Consider the following 20,994-nt stretch of genomic DNA (forward strand, 5'->3'; position numbering starts at 1 on the left):
GGGTTGTGTTGTCGAGATATTTGTTTTTATTCGCGAACGAAATGTCTGAACAACGGCGACAATTTTATTTCGATTCAAATTTATTCCTAACGCTCGATTTATTGTGGGCAAAAGAAGGAGTGCGCTCCCCGCTCGTTGCCCGCTCGCTCGCCGCTGCCCGCTCGTTGCCCGCTCCGGCGCCGCTGTTTTCGAGAACCGGTCTATTTGATTTTACGCATAAGATCCTGCCGCTCCCGCGCCGCCGCCGCCGCCGCCCCGCCGCCCGCTAAGTTCGAGGCTGAGGCCTAATGGGTTCGGCGGCCTCGAGCCCCACATTACCTGCTCCGAGCGTCAAGTATAGGCTATTTTCCTGGGAATACTACTACTGACCGATGTTGTGCTTGGCGATGATGCAGTTGTTGCTGAGCAGCAGCACGTCGCTGAGGTGCAGCGAGCGCCGCGCGCAGCCCAGCAGAAGGTGCTCGCCCGCGTGCGCGCGAAGCAACGCCACCTGCCGGCGACAGCGACAATTTAATGTCAAGACGCTTCTGCCATTGTAATAAGGAACTAAAGCCTGGTCCGTGAGCACGTAGAATTTTGTCCAATGACCCCAAGCTACCCATTCTTATCGCTCGCGCGGAATTATGTTGCTGTCGCGCTCGCACACTCACTGCGGGCGCCCGTCGCACAGTCGCGACAGCAATATAATTCCGCGCGAGCGATAAGGATGGGTAGCTTCGGGTCATTGGACAAAATTCTACGTGCTCACACGGACCAGACTATACCACACAGTCACTAAAGAGAGATGTGATACATTGCTTGCGTAGTACTAAAGATTATTCGAACGTTGAGTTGATAATGAGCACATATTTTGATTACTTTGTGTGTGTGAATTTGTAATGCGACACTGAGTTTCGAATCCAGTTGGCATCTCTCTATATCTCTATGGGAACTTGAGCTGTATTGTTATCGTTCGTTCACTCACTCACTCCGACGTGCGGCGGCGATCGCCAGTAATAAACGAGCTAACTCGCTAAACGGTCGTTTGATTGCTATTCCCTCTAACGCGTATATAACATCTGGCGACGGGTACCCTCAAGTGCAAAATAAAGTGAACATGTCGAGCTTAATTGGAAATATTAGCGTTTTTGACCACAAAATTCACGAGTGGTCAATATTTTATAGTCGGCTGTCTCAGTTCATCAAGCTAAATAAAATAGTGGAGGACAATAAGAGTGCGGTATTGCTGACACATCTTTCTGACGAGTCATACCGTTTAGCGCGGGATCTAGTACATCCGAAAGAGCTTGAAAAATTATCTTATCAAGATCTAACGAAAGCGTTGGAAGATCATTTCACACCAAAGAGGTCAACTTTTGCCGATAGGGCAAATTTTTACGAAGCATCGAGATTCGAAAATGAGAGTATCGAGGACTGGGCGGCACGTCTCAGAGGGCTAGCCGTATACTGCGAGTTTGGATCGGCGCTGGATACCTTATTGCGGGATCGCTTCGTATTGGGCCTGGGTGCGGGTATGGTTCGAGATCGCCTGTTCGAGCAAGACTCAGCTTCGCTAACGCTAGCCAGGGCGCTGGAGATAGCCCAGCAAGCCGAGTGTGCGAGGCGCGCGCGCAGCAGCGTCGGAGTGGAGCCGAGCATCAAGGAGGAGCCTGTGTACCGCGTGAGCGAGCGTCGGGGCTGCCAAGGACGACGTGGAGCGGCTGCGAGCGACAGCGATACGAGGTGCACGGTGTGTGGGCTGAAGAACCACGATGCGTCAAAGTGTCGTTATAAAAACTACAGGTGTCAAGTGTGTGGTGAAAAAGGGCATTTAAAGAAAGTGTGTAAAGTGCAGCGGGATGGAGTGAATCGGTTAAACAACATGAGCGTGGAACCGGATGCGGATGAACATAATTGTAAAGAATGTAAATTGTTTAATGCGAGGTACGTAGCCTATGATCCTATCAAACTAGACATATTAGTTGAAAACATCAATCTCACTATGGAATTGGACTCAGGTTCAGGTTCTAGTGTTATATCAGAAGACTTATATTTAAAAATGTTTACAAGATTTAATTTAAAACCATCAGATTTAAAAATGTGTTTTTACAATGGACATAAAATCACACCATTAGGCTATTTTATTGGCAAAGTCTCATATTTAAATCAATGTAATCATATTAAGTTTTATGTTATTAAAAACGGGGGCCCTGGACTATTGGGTCGTGACTTTATGTCTAAATTTAATATTTGTTTTACAACTTATAACAATAGTATTATTTGTCAACAACAACGTGAGGTACAGCAATTACTGAATGCATTTCCTGACGTTTGGAAGGATGAGTTAGGTTGCTTTAATAAATTTGAAATTGAATTACATTTAAAGGATGATGCACAGCCGAAGTTTTTTAAGCCACGCTCAATTCCATTCGCCCTTAAGGAAAAAGTTTATACAGAGTTGGATAGATTAGTAAAATTGGGAATATTAGTGCCTGTAACTTTTTCTGAATACGCTACACCTATAGTGCCTGTGCTTAAAGAAAATGGTAAAATAAAAATTGCCGGAGATTTTTCTTGCACACTAAATAAGGTTTTAAAAATAGATAAATACCCCTTACCCCGCATCGAAGAGGTTTTTGCAAAAATTAGTGGCGGTGAATTTTACTCTAAGTTAGATTTAAGTAACGCGTACAATCAATTTAGGATAAAAGAGTCATCACAACACTTAACTACAATTAATACGCCCAAGGGCCTATTCAAATATACGCGCCTAGTGTACGGACTCGCAAATGCTCCGGCAATTTTTCAGCGAACGATGGAGACATTGCTGTCAGGAATAGAAGGCGTAAGTTGTTGGCTTGATGACATATGTTGTACGGGTCCTACTCCTGAAATTCACTTGGCCAGGCTAACGGAAGTACTGAGAAGATTGCAGGACGCCGGGCTTAAGTTACAGAGGGATAAATGTTCTTTTTTCCAACCGAGTGTTACGTACCTAGGGTATGTTATCGACAAAAACGGTTTAAAAACATGCCCGAATAAAGTTGCAGCGATATTAGACGCACCCATCCCCACCAACGTGACTGAAGTTAAACGTTTTCTAGGCGTAGTTAATTATTACCGTAACTTTATTCCGAATGCATCGGCATTAATGCACCCGTTACATAAGTTACTACGGGAGGGCGCGCCGTGGCGCTGGACAGAGGCCGAGCAGGCCGCGCTGGACGCGGTGAAGCGCGAGCTGGCGTCGGAGCGGGTGCTGGCGGGCTTCGACCCGGCCGCGCCGCTCGTGCTGAGCGTGGACGCGGGCCCGGCCGGGCTCGGCGCGGTGCTGGCGCACGTCGACGCCGAGGGCCGCGAGCGCCCGATCGCGTTCGGCTCGCGATCCTTGTTGGCCAGCGAAAGAAATTATAGCCAAATACAGAAGGAGGCGACGGCTATTATATTTGGAGTTAAGCATTTCCACCAATATTTATATGGCCGCAGAGAACCGTTTATATTGAAAACGGATCACCGCCCCCTCCTTTCTATATTTGGTAAGAAAAATGGTATTTCAGTTACGGCTGCCTCCCGTTTACAACGTTATGCCATTATACTATCCGCATACAACTATAATGTACAATACGTGAGCAGTAAAAATAATTTAGTTGCAGATTTCTTTTCACGAGCCCCGCTGCCGTTATCTATTGATAACAACGTAAACAAGGAAGAGGACGCCCAATGTTTTCTCTTTCTAGACGTAGTCGCGGGCGCAAAACCGGTTTCATTTGACGAGATACAGCGGGCCACCGCGAGCGATAGCACCTTACAAACCGTCGTTAAGTATATGAATAGTGGCTGGCCGAGACGAATTAAATGCAATGACGTATCACCATATTTTAATTGCAAAGCTGATCTAGAATTAAATGATGGATGTTTATTTAGAGGTCATAGGATCGTAATACCGAGTAAGTTTCGCAGTCGGATGCTAGAAGAGTTACACTCGTCACATTTTGGCATAGTTAAAAGTAAAAGTAATGCGCGAAGCAGAATGTGGTGGCCGGGAATCGACGGCGATATCGAGTCGTGGGTGGGGGCGTGCGGCGTGTGCGCGGGACTGCGCGCCGCGCCGCCGCGCGCGCCGCCCGCGCCCTGGCCGCGCGCGCCCGGGCCTTGGCACCGCATTCATATTGATTACATGAGTATAAAACAATGCGTTTACTTAATAATCATAGATTCTTTTAGCAAATGGTTAGAATGCATTCAAATGAATTGCGGTACCTCGACTGGTATGCTTATTTCTAAGCTAAAATATATTTTTTCAAGATTCGGTATACCTAAAGTCATTGTGTCAGATAATGATATAAAAATTTGTTCCTTAGAATTTGAAATGTTTTGCAAAAGTAACGGTATTAAATATTTAACTTCCCCGGTGTACCATCCTGCTAGTAACGGCCAAGCAGAAAACTCGGTCAAGACTTGTAAAAAAATGATAAAATGCATTTTGTCTGAAAACAATTTACCAAATTCTAAAGTTCAAGAAAAATTGGCGGGTTTTCTGTTTGACTATCGAAACACTATTCACTGCTCCACGGGGGCTACACCGGCCAAGTTGATGATGGGCCGTGATCTGCGCGGTCGCCTAGACTTAATACTACCTAACAAAGAAATTCATGATATGATCAGTACATGCACTGCTGATGAACAATTAAATAAAAGCAGATGTTTTGAATTAAATGAGACTGTTATGGCTAAATGGTTTGTTGCCCGAAAATCAGTATGGTCACCGGCTATTATAAAAAAAATTATTGGACAAAGATTGTTTGAAGTATATTTTAAAAATTACAATACTACATGTAAAAGACATTTAGATCAAATTATTAAAGTAAACAAAGGTAATTCCAACAATGTACAAAATAATAGTGAATGTAATACAGAAATAGCGACTGCAGGGTTGTCATCACCATTGCCGCAGCAGGAGCGACCGCTACCACCTTTGTTAACAGACATTGAAAGTTCAATTGACAAATCACTACGCGAAATTAATGACGTAGAAGTCACGAGTGAGCCGGGCGATGGCGATGACATTTGGGCAGAAGCTAATGATGGTCTTTTAGAAATTGTTAATCGAGGGGAGGATGCGATTGATCGACCTACTGATCCTCCTGTCGAGAGCCAAGACTTAGAGGATGGCGAGGGAGATGGAGATGGAACAGTAGGGCGATCAACAGGCCCTGTATTAAGGCCTAGGACGAAGAAAATAGACTATAAGAAATTATTTTAATATAAGTTGTTTATTGTTAACAGAGTTTCAAAATAGAGAAGAAGGGATTGAGCTGTATTGTTATCGTTCGTTCACTCACTCACTCCGACGTGCGGCGGCGATCGCCAGTAATAAACGAGCTAACTCGCTAAACGGTCGTTTGATTGCTATTCCCTCTAACGCGTATATAACAGAACTACCAGGCTTTACTATTTATAAGCTAAATCATTGTAAGAAAGAATACGCATATGGTTTGCTTATGCTAATTTAAAAAATACATAAAAATAAAAATTAGCATACTAGCGGTGCATCAAACTAGCAAAGTCGCATGCATCCACGTGAGCAGCCTGGTAATATCGACACACGGCTTAGAGTCCCCGCAGACATAGTTAGACTTTTAGTTGGCCGATAGTTGATAATGTCAATAAAATAGTCGGCAGCAATCCGCATAATCGCGACACGTTTCAAAATGGATCGTGAGCCTAGTGCGTTGCACGATACGGGACTATTCCCACCTCTCGTTCCCATCACTGCAACTCCTGTGTAGCAGCCAGGATCTACAGCTTGACCGCCACAAAAACCCAATCAATGAAGGTCAAGTTTGTCCCGGGGGAAAGTTAAACTGTCATTGCGATCATTAGCGTTGCACGATAGGAAGACGGTGGATAAGATGAACTTTAGAGCTAACACGACCTATATCCTCAATAGCTAAGTGCTTGTTCAAACTTAGTGCGGAGAAATGGCGGAAAAATACACACATGACTGTTTATATTTGTCATAAAACGTTCCAGTTTAAAAAACTAGGCAACTAAAATGAGTCACTTTTTCCATGTAAACAATTTCTTCTTATAAACATTCTAGTACTTTTGGCACATTACATGATTTCAATTTGGCACGAATTCCGCAGTACATTGCACTCCGAGCTTAGACGTAATACTACACAATTTACCCTGTGAATTTCGTCACTCTCCATGAGTAAAATCAGTAAGAGTAGGCGCACACCGTTGATTTTTCGTCGGCCGACAGTTTAGTCGGACAGTTGATCAGTATGGGAGTGCACACACTACGCCGATTCGATTTAGCCGATTCTTCATACAAATTAAAATCGATCACAACTATCGGCCAACTAAAAATCAACGGTGTGCGCCTACTCTTAAGGTTATTTTACAATCAATAAGGTACTTTTTGTTGCAAAGTAGCATCTATCACAAGTACATAAAGACTATATTCTCACCTGGTCATCTAGATGCAGCTCCGTGAAGGCAGGGATGTACTTGGCCCACTCGACCAGGATCAGTAGCTGCTGCTTGATGGAGTCGCACACGTCATTGATCTTCGCTAGCTTTCGGTTGCTGAGTTCCGCGTCTGATACGTTTATCGTCTGTGCCAAGAGAAAAGGAGTTCTAATAAGTATAGTTTTAAGCACATTTTCCACCTTCAGCTTGCGGTTACTCAGCTCCGCGTTTGATCGTTTGTGCCAAGAGAAAAGTAACTGTATTATGTACACTATTTAAGTAGATTTTTATCTTTCAACCAGATCCCCGGCTACCTTAGTGACACCACAATATTGTATCAGCATATGATTTACGTAGGTAGGAAAATATTTAGTTCAAAAATGAAAAATTAGTCAAGTTCAACTAAAAACATAAAAATTCATTACCGTATACCGTAATAAATAAAATAAAATAAAAATAAATTTACCAGCAGACGGAGAATGACGAAGCCGTTTATAAAAAGAGGTATTGTAAGTTATTTTAAATGTAATTATTGTATGTCTACAATAGAGAAGTTGCGGCGAGGTATGTCAAAAGTCATACAGATTAACATGGCTAGACGCGTCGCCGAATTTAGCGATGACGTCCTGCTGCGATATGAAATTGAAAAAGTCGAGAAAAATAGAGTCGACGAAGTGCCACGTCAGTCAATGACTTTGTAGTAAATAATAGTGGAAAATTTTAGAATATTGAATCTAGTCAAAACGGCTTTAAGCTGTTCTCTTCTGTCTATTCTTATCTGTTGGTTTATGTTTCGTTGCTGCAATGCAAAATAGTACCTATTAGGTACATCTACTACAGACAGATACCTTTATAAATTAAACTAACTTATAAAATGAAGTTCAGTTTTAATTATACACACTTAATAGTTTCGCAATGATAAGGGATAGTCTCTCACCCTTGTCTAATAAGTCAGATTATTAACCCGTGTAATTGACATGGATATCGTAAAATACCTAGTTTAAAGAAGAATACCGGAACTAATGACATAAATGATAAGGAACATTTAAGAATTATAACAAAAATTGTTAAGTCGTTGGAAGATGAAACAGACTATTCGATAATCGCTCTGTCTGACCGAGATCTTTGGATTTCAGCCTACGAGTATTGCCAAACATTCTGGTGTCAAGAGGGTTTATGAGGTAACATAAAATAATGATATTACCTCATCTATGACCTTTCTGCTGAGAAGTTCCGCGTTGAGCAGCGACACGACGGACAGCCCGTTGGCTTGCGTTGGTTCTTCGTACGACGGCCTTCTGCAGTTGATTCTGTCTCTCTCGTTCTGAACGGCTGGGAACAAAAATTTAAGGAATAAGAAGTTGTCCTGCTAAACCTAATCGTAATATTGAGTAGGTACCTAGGTGTTTCTAAATCAACTGTCAGTGAAACAAACATAATTATAAATCAAGTTTAATACGCTAAGTAGTAACGTGTACCTGTACCATTTGACGACCGCGACGGGTTAAGGGACAAAGACACATTTCTAAATAATCTTGAAAACAATCTACATGTTTCTATAACCAAAAAGCATGTAAACTAGACACTTGACTAAGTGTGTACTATTTATACACTTAGTCAAGTGTCTAGTACCTATTACTATTTGAAAATATTATTTCATGAAAATGGTTACTGTTGTACATTTTTAACATGAATATTCATGCCAAGCTGAGTGGATGAAATAAAATATCTATACTTATAATAAATCTGTAGAGAGGTCAATTCTGTACATGAAATATATTTTCAAAATAACTATCAGGGGGTGATTAGTGATCGATACTGATGCCAAAAATGCAATCAGTAAAATTTTTGTCTGTCTGTCTGTCTGTCTGTCTGTATGTTCCTTATAGAAACAAAAACTACTCGACGGATTTTAACGAAACTTGGTACAATTATTCTTCATACTCCTGGGCAGGTTATAGGATACTTAGGAATTCCCACGGGAACGGGCATTAGCGGGAAAATCCTTTTGTATGAAAAATCTAAACCGCTTAAGTTAGACGCTTGAAATTTGGCAAGCAGGTACCTTAGTAAACTTAAAGCTTAGTTATAACAGGATATTGCAAAATTCCTACGGGAACGGGAATTAGCGAGAAAAAACATTTGTATGAAAAAATCTAAGCCACGTAAGATAGACGCTTGAAATTTGGCATGCAGGTACCTTGGTAAACTTAAAGCTTAGTTACAACAGGATATTGCAAAATTCCCACGGGAACTGGAATTAGCGGGAAATTTCTTTTGTATGACTGACTCACTGACATACCCACGCACAGCCTAAACGGTAGAGGTGCACTAAGAAAGGAATTCCCGAAATTCCCATAGGAACAGGAATTACCGGGAAAATCCTTTTGTATGAAAAATCTAAACCGCTTAAGTTGGACGCTTGGGCATGCAGGTAGGTCCCTTAGTAAACTTAAAGCTTAGTTACAACAGGATATTGCGAAATTCCAACGGGTACGGGAGTTAGCGGGAAAAAACATTTGTATGAAAAAATCTAAACCGCATAAGATAGATGAAGGGGGTAAAACGGGATCCACGCGTACGAAGTCGCGGGCGGCCGCTAGTAGGAAATAAAGCCTAAACATGTTTGAGATGTGTTACTTAAAAAATAACAGTATTAATCAGGAAATTGTTATAAGTTGTAGGCAAATGTTTGTTTTTTACCTTCACCAGTTGTACTAATATCATGAAAAAAGCCGTCATTTCAAAAAGTACCAAAGCGGATATCATAAAACGCAAAATAACATATTTTTCGCGATGCTAGTAATTTTGTTGATAAAGCAAATTGCTATCATCATGATAATTAAGTATGTAAGCACAATGCGCCATCATTGTTGTATTATGGCGAAATAATTACGGTTTATCATTCTACCATATTCATTAGTTGACATTGGATATTCGGATTGAATTATCATAGATTGATTTAATCATCTATGAGGCGCACGCGCATGGGTGACTTTTGACAGTATGTCTCTCCATAGGTAAGAATAAGTACTACGATGTCTCTCTTTTTTAAATAAAAGTAAAAAAGAGAAAAATATTTATGTCACGGTGAAAAAAAATCACCCGTGCATTAGAGTATTTTAGCATAAATGTGAAATTTTGAGAAATCAAGACTGATGTATGTAAAACTTAAAGATTAAAGAAATGTAATAATGATACACACTTTCCAAATCAGGGATGTTTTGGATATCCGTAACCGTAACCGAAACTTTCGGATATCCAAAATAAAAAAATATCCGTAACCGAAACCGGTATAATATTATTCCTATATCCATAACCGTATCCATAACCGAAACTACATATCCATAACATCCCTAGTTCAAATACTTAGATTCGCAACTAAAACTTTCTATCATACAATAGAAAGTGTTCGTTTTCGTCACCCGTGCACTCAAATATAGATTATGTCGCTTTGTGTACTGTCATAAACACAATTTTCCTTTTTGTGTGGGTTGTTAGTTATTAACGGACTATAAATACCACCTAAGGCGTCGGATATGGCTTAGTCTGAGTTCGCCATACGTTTTGGTTTCATAGGACATGCTATAAATAAAGGATGTCATTGATATTTATATTTAGTAATGTCCGGACTTATTGCTTTATTTATAGGAAAGGTCTCCGTTACTACGAATCTAAGGTATTGTTTATTTTCAGAATAACTCCTTGATTATGCAATTTAAGTGATGGATAATATTGTGATGTGTAATTGATTGTTTCTAGTTGTGTTTTACAATTATGCAGTTCCATTTTATAGTGCATTCTAGTTTAAGACCTGCAATTCAAAATTTTGAGGTTGCCACCTTAGCATATTTTGACGTACGTAATATAACAACGTATACAGCTGAATTTGCGTGTGTCAGGTTTCACTTCAGGCAAATAACAACAAGGAAATCGAATTCTTTGGAAAATGTAAACGCGACGTATCAAGTGACGAAACCAATGTTGTATGAGTAATTAAGTTAGTTGAGTAATTATTGCATGCCCAGTATTCCCGATAACGTCGGTTGGTGAACTTCACAGTAACGGGAGCTAAGAATGTTATCAGACAAAGGGAAGCAACACTTAATTGGGTTGTTTTCCCTACTCATATTATAAATGCGAAAGTAACTCTGTCTGTCAGTCTGTCTGTGTCGCTTTCACGCCTAAACCACTGAGCCGATTTTGATGAGATATAGTTTGAGTCCTGTAGGCCTTTATGATGCGCGCCGTGATAACCGCGACGTCAAAATGTATGGATAAAATCGATAAAATGGCGTGATAACCGATTGTCGCGGCGTTCATCTTAGGCCTACTGGGCTTTTATCCTGGTTTTTGAAACAGGGACGCGCGCGATAAAGGTTTTCTGTGACTAATGAATTTTGTCTAATTTCAGGCGGACGAAGCCGCGGGCGAAAAGCTAGTTTATTCATAAATAGGTGTAAACAATATTAGTGCCAATTGACATTCATATGAAAATGTTTGCGGCAGAAAAGGTGTGTTTGCGGATTAAAAAGATAAGATTGATAAAAATAGCAGGTAGGCAAATGATATAATGACATTATCACTGAGACCGGCTGATAAATAAAATAATAACTTGAAGGACAAATAGTTACGAGATTTTCCTTTAGATGTCAAAGCAACTGTTTAAATATTGGCTTACTTACATATTGACTTAAAGTTGTTGTTAGAGTATGGATAAATATTATTGAATAAGTATATCCATTTAATCTCTTGACTGATCCTAGTTTCTTCTAAAGTTTTATTAAGTAAGGCTGTACAAATGTTCCGATTTTGAGATCTGTTTAAAATCTTTATTGCTATAGGTATTTAGGTATTATGTGTGTGTAAGTGGTGTAAGTATGATGTGGATATTAGATTATCTAAGGTAGGTACAGTCAATATGCTTACAAACGTGTCAATCTGAAGGAAACAATGTGAGTTACTCACCTTCTTTTTTCATGCCAGCCTTAAAGCATTTCCTTAACCTACAGTATCTGCATTGATTTCTTTTGTCTTTGTCCACCACACAATTTCTGCTGAATCTGAAAAAAGAGAAAAATTTATAAAATAAAAATAATAAAATATCCTTGGACATTTCACACTATACTATCTAGTTGCAAGACTAAGCAAAGCTTGTATTATGAATATTNCGAATATTATGATATGGGTAGGTATCAGACAACGAATTAAATTTTTTTTGGAAATCAGCTTTTATTATCATTTAAGGAAAGATATAACAATATGTTATGTCATCTCAATGTGTTATAGTGTTTTATAACACTTGCTAACTCAACGCCAACACACTTTACAATAGATTTGGCAATAGCAGTTTCATCACAAATGGAAATAGAAGTTTCGACTCTAATAATAGGCAAGTTAGCGTGATAACTGCTTGATACTGGTTATTGCTGGTTTTTATGAGTGTGCGCAAAGGCTCCATATTAAGCCTAAGCAGTATTTTTAAAGCTTTTTCTTTATGAGCTGCGGTTCATAGAATTTTAATTAAAGATTTGGCTGGAAGGTTGTTACAACATTAATATTGTCTTATAACCACACTCTACTTTTTTGGCAGCCATTTTGCTATTGAGTACGCGGCGATGGGTTACAATGCTCTCTTTAGGCTACCTATCTTCTCTAATTTACCAAAAGCGATGGAGGATTTGGCTCACCCTATCTGAGCTAGCCAGTCAATATTTGCCGATAACTTGTTGATTTATAGGGTATAAATAACGGCGCGACATGTTGAACACTGGGGCATCTTGTGCGGTTGTAATAGAGGTGGTTATCCACTGTACCTGCAGTCTGCACGTGTATAAGTTGTTCTTTCTGACGCTCCTCCTGAAGTAGCCCTTGCACCCGTCGCACGATGACGCGCCATAGTGCTTGCCCGTCGCTCGATCACCACAGATGGCGCAGTGTTGTAAGAGCGGCGTGGAACTCACTACTGTATCTTATACAGTTGTAATAGAAGCGGTTATCCACTGTACCTGCACGTGTATAGGTGGTTCTTTCTGACGCTCCTCCTGAAGAAGCCCTTGCATCCGTCGCACGATGACGCGCCATAGTGCTTGCCTGTCGCTCGATCACCACAGATGGCGCAGTGTTGTGAGAGCGGGGTAGAACTAGCCGCGCTCGCTTCACTACTACTCGTCTCGAGTTGTATATCACTATCTGTAACAAGAAAATCGTAAATTAGTTTTTATAACACTAGCATTTACTGAAAACGGGCATTAAGAGCGGTTTCGCATTACGTCCGATCCGAATACGCGACAGAGCTTTCCGGAGTATAGTCCTAGTACTACTCGTATTTGTACGGTATTTATCCGAATTACTTGTAGTTTTTAGATCCGTATTTTGACGGATTCGGATTGGATTTAGTGCTCTCTTCCCGTGGATGTTTTATGAGACGAGTAAGGGAGAAATATGCAGAAATTAGGGTCCCAAACCCGTCTGGCCAGCGATGGGAAGTGTGGGTCAAATACTTCATATTTTTACATCATCATCATCATCATTTCAGCCATAGGACGACCACTGCTGAACAAAGGCCTCCCCTCATGCTTTCCACGTTGATCGAACGAACTAAAGTCGCTGACGTAGCCCGACGGATTGGCAAGCTGAAGTAGAAATGGGCAGGGCATATAGTACGTAGAACTGACGGCCAATGGGGCAGCAAGGTTCTGGAATGGAGGCCGCGTACCGGAAAACGCAGCGTGAGACGTCCACCTACAAGGTGGACCGACGACATCGTAAAGGTAGCAGGGAAGCGCTGGATGCAGGCCGCTACCAATCGATCAATATTTTTATAGTGGAGACTAAATAACCTAATGATGATGAGTGCAAGACTAGTAGGTTTAGGGTAGCGACACATCAGCGCTAAGTACGCCAGCGAAAGATCGGACTAGGGCTTGCAATATCGGATAGTTTTCAACTCCGGAACTGATTTCCGATATTGGGCACTCAACTCCGCAATTCCGGTTCTAGTTCCGGAGTTGGTTAAAAAAAGAAAGCGCCTCCCGACAAACGCGTACACGTATGTGGCCTCCACGTTAGAACCTTGCCCCATCAGCCGTCTGTTCTACGTACTATGTGCCCTGCCCATTGCCACTTTAGCTTGGTAATCCGACGATCGCTATATGTCAGGTAACTTTAGTTCGTTTAAGAATCTCCTCATTTCTGGTTCGATCTCGAAAAGAAACACCGAGCATAGCACTCTCCATACCATGGTGTGCAACTTTGAGCTTATTATAAGGCCTTATAGTAAGAGGCCACGTTTCCGAACCGTGTGTCATCACTACTGGTAACACACACTGATTGTAGACTTTCGACTTTAGGCACTGAAGTGTTTTGGTCGAAAAGCTGTTATGTAGTTTCCCGAACGNAGTCGACCGGCAGTACACCAGCCAGGACTGGCAGAGCCTCCGTGCTCACAGTTCTGTAAGCTTTGCAAAGAAAAATCAATGCAAGGCGTTGACTTTGGAGTAGTTTCCGTCGAGCGGCTCCTATAGTAGCTCTGTCAGCCCAAACTGGTGCACCATAGCAAATGGAGCTTAAATAAGTGGCCGAATATATTACTCGGAGGATTTTAAACGTTAGACCCCACGTCGAGGTTGAAATGTGAACTTAAGGCATAAAAGTTCTTTTTAGCTTTTTCACCGATCTGTTTAATGTGCTCGACAAAACTAAAGTTTTTCTCTAAAATTAGTCCGAGATAGCAAACAGATTCCCGTTTTTTAACAGTTATTTCATTGAATTTAATGCGAGGCAAAACTTTAAGATTACCTTTTAATAGAAGCTCTTTGCCAAGTAGTGGCAGAATAGAACAGGAATAGGCCACTCTTTCAGTGGATATCGTGTGAGGCGACCAAAGGAGAAATATGCGAACATCAGGACTTCCTCCAAACCCGCCTGGTGAACTGACCAGGTAGTATAGAAGTATTTGCGTCTGGTAAATTTCTTCAAATTAAAGTAGTCGTCTCTCTGCTGTGGAGGGGCTAAATAACCTGATGATGATGAGTGCAAGACTGATGAAATAATAAATCTTTAGATAGAAATAAACTTAGTTTTATTTTATCAAAGTAATTTAACAAAAGAAACGCGCACACCGTGACCATAGACCGGAGAGAGTAGAGATGTGCATAGACAACACAAAACGAGTTGCGTTCACACTTCATCATGCTCCCCTGGACGCGAACGTTTTGTGTTTAAGCCCATTGATGCAGTAAAGTCTTCATGTTTCGGTCTGTATGTAAGTTTAGTGTAGCGACACATCAGAGCGATAGGTACGTACGCCAGCGAAAGTTCGGCAAATTTTCACATCAACTGAAGCACGTAGCTTCAGTTGATGTGAATTTGCCGTAACGTTGAATCCTTCGTAGCATTTGTATTCAAGAGCGTGGGACGTGCTACGCGGCTGAAAGTTCGATAGGCGCGTCTCTACATTTGGGAAATTGTTTTCTTATTGTTTCGCATTTGTAGTATTTTTTAGAGTCGCTTTTCTAAAGCTGTTTTCTAATGTGATATCAAATAGATGTAGCAACTTAAACGGATTCAATCAAGGATCTTTTATTGTTATAATTCTCAAATAGATAGTTGCCACGCAGATTTTGACTATATACCTACTTACAGTTACGATCGATAGGAACAATACTGTTAGGGTCAACACTTTATATCGCTTCTATTGGCCAAAATGTGTTCTCGCGAACTCTATTGGTCGGCATTTTTGGATCAAACATCAGGTGACTCGAATACAAACTGGCCTTATGGGCGTACCCACCTTCTGGGGGGGCAATCTGGTCTAGGTGGAGGGGAGTTAAGGTTTTGGCAGGGTTATTAAAAACGCTATTAGAAATTTAACGGAACACAAGATAGGTAAGTTAGGAGGGACATACAATTTCCTTTTTGATAGTTTGCCAACCTGAATTTTTGATTCATTGGTGTTAAGTAAAAGTTTATAAACGCTTTCTTGCTTTTCGCGAAGTGTTTATATTTATTGAATTACGAGCTTACAGATTTATTTACAGAGTTTATGATTTTTGCAAAGCATTAGTTTTTTCAATTTTTTCTTTGGCAGTTGACTCAAGGTTTTACATCATTGCAATGTATGTTTTGAAGTCGTATTGTATCGTATTTTGAGTACAACAATATGTTCTTTTTTAAAAATAAAGTTGCTAGTAGGTAAATACAAAATAAAATTCTAAACAAGTTTCAACAGAGACCGGTTGTAAAGATTAATTGGAGGACATAGAATATTGTTTTTAACAAATATTTCTTCTTGCATATTTTTATGACAATAATGATTTAGCAATTTTATAAATTACCTACTGGATAGTGACGATGTGCTTACTAAGACCTAAGTGATATTAATGCAGTTAGTAATGCTGATTATAAACAAAATAGTCGTTGTAAAGAAATACTGATCTTGCTCAATACGTCTTGTAGACGTAAGCAGCTATATTAGGTACCTACTGATACATAATTATGTAGATTCATACTGTTTTATATTACCAGAAAATTGTATGTTATTCGAAACTAGCAATAATGTATGCTAGTTTTAAGACAATACAGGTCGTCTAATTTCAATGTCACGCGAAGAAAAAAAAACTGAAAAAAATATGAGGTCCATTTACTCGTATTAAGATTTTAAAATCACGATTCTTAGAAACAGGAAAATAACAAAATGCTGTTTTTAAGATTCAAATAGATATTATGATATGCAATAGAATTTATACTTTGTTGCGATAAATATTATGCCTAAAATACTATGACTAGAGGTACTTTATCGGTGCCAAAATTATTACAATATCTCGATAAGTCTTTTATCACAAGTATTATGTGTGAGTCAGGGAGACTAAAGGGAATTTACATTTTAGATAAATAGGACCAAAATCAAGAGATAATAAATGATGCAAAGTCCATGTTTTTTGTATTAATTCATATAATCTGATCGTAAGACATAGTCGCATTTTAAAGGATAATGACATTTATCGATTTTGATAACAATAAATCGGAGATAAGATTCAACTTTGCCCAACTTTAAACCCTTTTACCATGTTTATGGTAAATAGTATTATATNAATTGCAGAGGAATCGCCCTCATGTTCAGCCAGGCTCAAAGATCTTCTCATAGTCTAAGAACGACAAGCATATAGGCAAGTTAGACTCTTCGGTCTTCTGTATAACCTGCCGTAGCGTATAGATGCGGTATATGGTAGTGTAAACGTTTCGATAATTGACATAAGTCGCTCGGGCGCGAACCTACGCGCGAGACTACTTGTAGACATGACTTAGAGTCAGAACCCAGATGGGTCTGTAATTCCTTAATTAAGGCTTTTACCCCTTTTTTAAAGAAAAACACCACCAAGCATTTGTTCCGTGCCTCTGGCATTATTCCCTGGAGTAAGACGGAGTTACAGTCTATGAAGGACTTTCAGTATCGGCTTATCACCTGCCGCGTTCAGAAGCTCCGAGGTTATTCCGTCATCACCCGGTGCCTCGTTGTTCTTTAGCTGTTTGAGAGCCATCCTAATCACGTAAGGGCTGATGTCCGGCTAATCTTCGGTATAGTGTCGAGTTAGCTTAGCTGTTGGAACTGTCCTGTGGCTGAGCTATTAACAGGTTTTACTCTATCATCCGCTCTCTTCAGCTGGCTTCGCCCATTAGAGTTGTCTCTTGCGAACATTTTGGAGCTTTGGTTTCGCCCTATTGCCTCTTTAATACTGTACACTAATATTGTAAAGAGGAAAACTTAAACAAAGTTTTCCTCTTTATAATATTAGTTTGTTTGTTTATTTGGTTGTAATGAATAGGCTCAAAAACTACAGGACCGTTTTTAAAAATTCTTTCACCATTCGAAAGCTACATTATCCACGAGTAACAGGCAAAATTTTATTTTGGAAAAAAATAGGGTTCCGTAAAATATGTAGATAATGTAGTCCACACGCGCGAAGCCGCGGGCGGAAAGGTAGTTACTAATAAAGTTGCCAATACATTTATCTCAAGGACTTCCTTATCTAAGAAGCTATTTTGATACTTAAACGTTTTGAACACTTAAAATAATTTATGAAAAATTTCAATATCGGAATACGATATTGGCTTCAGTTCCGGAATTGAAATATCGGAAAAAATGTATCCGAAATTCCGGAGTTACGAAATTCCGGAATTCCGGTATTCAAGCCCTAGATCGGACTCGTTCAACTGAAGTTACGTGGCACTTGCCGTAACGCTTCATCGTTCCTAGCATCTTTATTCAAGACCGTGGGACGTGCTACGCGGCCGAAAGTTTGTAGACGCGTCTCTACATTTGGGAAATTTTCTTATTGTTTCGCATTTGTAGTATTATCGTATTAAGTAGAGACTATAATGTGATATCCAATTGGACCTTTGATTCAATTAAATAGATGTAGCAACTTAAATGGATTCAATGAAGGCTCTCTTATTGTTATAATTCTCATTATATGAGCAGCCACGCAGATTTTGACTATACCTACTTACAGTTGTAAGACACAGGAACAATACTGTTAAATTCAAATTCAATTATTTATTGCATGTCACACGGGTAAGGGTTGATAGAATATAATTTTGTACATGTGACGCCCAGTGAAGGAGATGCAAAAACTTAAAAATAACATTTAGGGTCAACACTTTCTATCGCTTCTATTGGCCAAAATGTGTTCTCGCGAATTCTATTGGTCGGCATTTTTGAATCAAACATCAGGTGACTCGAATACAAACTGGCCTTATGGGCGTACCCACCTTCTGGGGGGGCAATCTGGTCTAGGTGGAGGGGAGTTAAGGTTTTGGAAGGGTTATTAGAAACGCTATTAGAAATTTAACGGAACATAAGATAGGTAAGTAGGAGGGACATATAATTTCCTTTTTGATAGTTTGCTAACCTCCATTTGTGATTCATTGGTGTTTAATAAAAGTTTATAAACGCTTTCTTGCTTTTCGCGAAGTGTTTATATTTATTGAATCACGAGCTTACAGATTATTTACAGAGTTTATGATTTTTGCAAAGCATTAGTTTTTTCTTTGGCAGTTGACTCAAGGTTTTACATCATTGCAATGTATGTTCGAAGTCGTATTGTATCGTATTTTGAGCATAACAATATGTTCTTTTAAAAATAAAGTTGCTAATAGGTAAATACAAAATTCTAAACAAGTTTTAACAGAGACCGGTTGTAAAGATTAATTGGAGGACATAGAATATTGTTTTTAACAAATATTTCTTCTTGCATATTTTTATGACAGTTTAGCAATTTTATAAATTACTGGATGGTGACGATGGTGCTAAGTGATATTAATAATGCTGATTATAAGAAAAATAGCCGTTGTAAAGAAATACTGATCTTGCTCAATACGTCTTGTAAACGTAAGCAGCTATTTAGGTACTGATACATAATTAGATTCGTACTGTTTTATATTACCAGAAAATTGTATGTTATTTGAAAGTAGCAATAATGTATGCTAGTTTTAAGACAATACAGGTCGTCTCATTTCAATGTCACAATATGAGGTAAGTATTAAGATTTTAAAATCACGATTCTTAGAAACAGGAAAATTTTAAATTGCTGTTTGTTAAGATTCAAATAGATATTAAGATTTGCAAAAGAATTTATACTTTGTTACGATAAATATTATGCCTAAAATACTATGACTAGAGGTACATACTTTATCGGTGCCAAAATTAGTACAATATCTCGATAAGTCTTTTATCACAAGTATTATGTGTGAGTCAGGGAGACTAAAGGGAATTTACATTTTAGATAAATAGGACCAAAATCAAGAGATAATAAATGATGCAAAGTTCATGTTTTTTGTATTAATTCATATAATCTGATCGTAAGACATAGTCGCATTTTAAAGGATAATGACATTTATCGATTTTGATAACAATAAATCGGAGATAGGATTCAACTTTGCCCAACTTTAAACCCTTTTACCATGTTTATGGTAAATAATATTATATCATATTTCTGTTTCTGTATTATTACATAAATAAATTGCATAATAATCGATGCTCTTAGTTAGATAAGACGAGATAAGCAAAAAAATTAAACTACAACAGATTTATTCAGCTTTAAATATTTTAAGTTTCAATGAATTTTTACATAAGGACGACGGTAAGCTAAATATTATGGTTAAATAGCTAATTATAAACATTATCTATAACTTATACAAAATTTCTATGATCTAATGCCCCTTAACGCACCCGGATGACTTTTATTATTGTCAATAAGAATCAAGCAGATAACACAACTGTTCCAATAACACAGTTATCTTACATAATCATCAACATAACATTACTGTATGAGGGTCGCATTAAGTATCCGATGGGAACCAACCTTCACTGTATTTCATGTTGAAATTCGGAGGGGTTTCCATGTTGTTTCTGCAGGCGTATCCGGAGTATGCGTTTTCTGGTGCTTTGTCCCACGAGGCCGGCGCGGGCGCCGTCGGCATCATGTACTCGGCGCCGTAGCCCAGCAGGCAGAGGTCCTGGCTCGCCATGCTCTCGTAGCCAAGCACTGGCATCTTCCAACACGCGCACACGATTTCGAACGTTATCGACTACTGACTAAACAGCTCAGCGAGGTTCAACCGATAATACACGATAAAGCCTATTATTTACCAGCAGGTGACACAACATACACCAATTAAATCGACTCTCCTCCAATTGTTATCACTACCACTGCTCGCTTGAGATGCTCCAGAATATTTGGTTCAATTCGATAATCACAGCAAACATTCAGCCGGCGACGAGTCGCATCGTTTCCGGGTGGTGTTTAGGTTTTTATCACTAATTGTGTACGGGTGAGCCGGCGTTGTTTACAGAACTGGCGTCGAGTGTCGAGGTGCGAGTTCGGCGCGACCTTCCTTGAGCGCGACCTGGTAGCGACTGACAGCGAATGTTGACCACACATCTAATAACATCCGCTTCAATGAAAATCCGCTGAGCATGCGATTAGAATCCGCTGTATGAATGACCCGACCAATAATAAGCCAGATCAGCGCTTCGGAGACCCCACCGCCGTGGTCGCGTGCTGAGTCACGCGTTATCAGAACGCAGCGGATGCGCATTCGATGCTGCGTACGACTCATTTGGCAGCAGCTGACCGACTCCAAGCTTTTACCGTATATAGAATAATATAAAATACATAAACAATATTCAGTGACTAATTAGCTGTCGGTATTAACAAATGCACTCTCTCTTTGTCCCTTTGTTGCCATCGTCTATTGTGAGACACGTAATTGCATATCCTTTTGCGGTAGGTTATTACAGCAAAGATAATTACGAATGAAAACATTGTCTCAATTGGAACAGAATAGCAGATAAAGTAATAAATTACCAGTGTTTGTAAGTAATTAACCTAAATATCCTAAACCAACTTATACACATGTGATGTGTCTGCCTCTATACTCCATCTCATCTACAGCTTAAAAGCAGACAGTTCTCTTATTGTCTTTTTATTTCAGTATCTCATAATTGTCAGCTAAATCCGTATCAAAACTTCAACA

At 39.6% G+C, this 20,994-nt stretch overlaps 2 protein-coding genes across 4 annotated transcripts in view; one reads left to right on the plus strand and one right to left on the minus strand.

Moving 5' to 3' along the window:
- Positions 1–311: 311 nt before the first annotated feature.
- LOC114364755 (transcription factor HNF-4 homolog) overlaps positions 312–20,994 on the minus strand; it is a 56,901-nt gene continuing 36,218 nt past the window's right edge. Inside the window, exons 1-6 of one of the 3 annotated variants that reach the window (XM_028321049.1) lie at positions 19,821–20,706; positions 12,465–12,648; positions 11,425–11,519; positions 7,661–7,788; positions 6,456–6,602; positions 313–490 (exon numbers count right to left, since the gene is read on the minus strand). In XM_028321049.1, the coding sequence (XP_028176850.1) occupies positions 362–490; positions 6,456–6,602; positions 7,661–7,788; positions 11,425–11,519; positions 12,465–12,648; positions 19,821–20,010 (873 nt within the window). In that variant the 5' untranslated portion in view covers positions 20,011–20,706 and the 3' untranslated portion in view covers positions 313–361. Of the gene's footprint in view, positions 491–6,455; positions 6,603–7,660; positions 7,789–11,424; positions 11,520–12,464; positions 12,649–19,820; positions 20,707–20,994 lie in introns of those variants that run through there. The other 2 variants (XM_028321058.1, XM_028321064.1) reach the window with 2 other exon arrangements.
- LOC114364771 (uncharacterized) lies at positions 896–5,751 on the plus strand. Its single transcript, XM_028321075.1, has 2 exons — positions 896–1,923; positions 5,266–5,751. The coding sequence occupies exons 1-2, from the start codon at positions 1,097–1,099 to the stop codon at positions 5,276–5,278; spliced, it is 840 nt and encodes a 279-aa protein (XP_028176876.1). The 5' UTR covers positions 896–1,096; the 3' UTR covers positions 5,279–5,751.

The sequence above is a fragment of the Ostrinia furnacalis genome, unplaced genomic scaffold, assembly GCF_004193835.3.
Source record: "Ostrinia furnacalis isolate ACB-3 unplaced genomic scaffold, ASM419383v2 OfSCF0436, whole genome shotgun sequence".
NCBI lineage: Eukaryota > Metazoa > Arthropoda > Insecta > Lepidoptera > Crambidae > Ostrinia > Ostrinia furnacalis.

Excerpts from the sequence above, each read along its gene's own strand:
- LOC114364771 (XM_028321075.1), top strand. The coding sequence starts at position 1,097 with ATGTCGAGCTTAATTGGAAATATTAGCGTTTTTGACCACAAAATTCAC.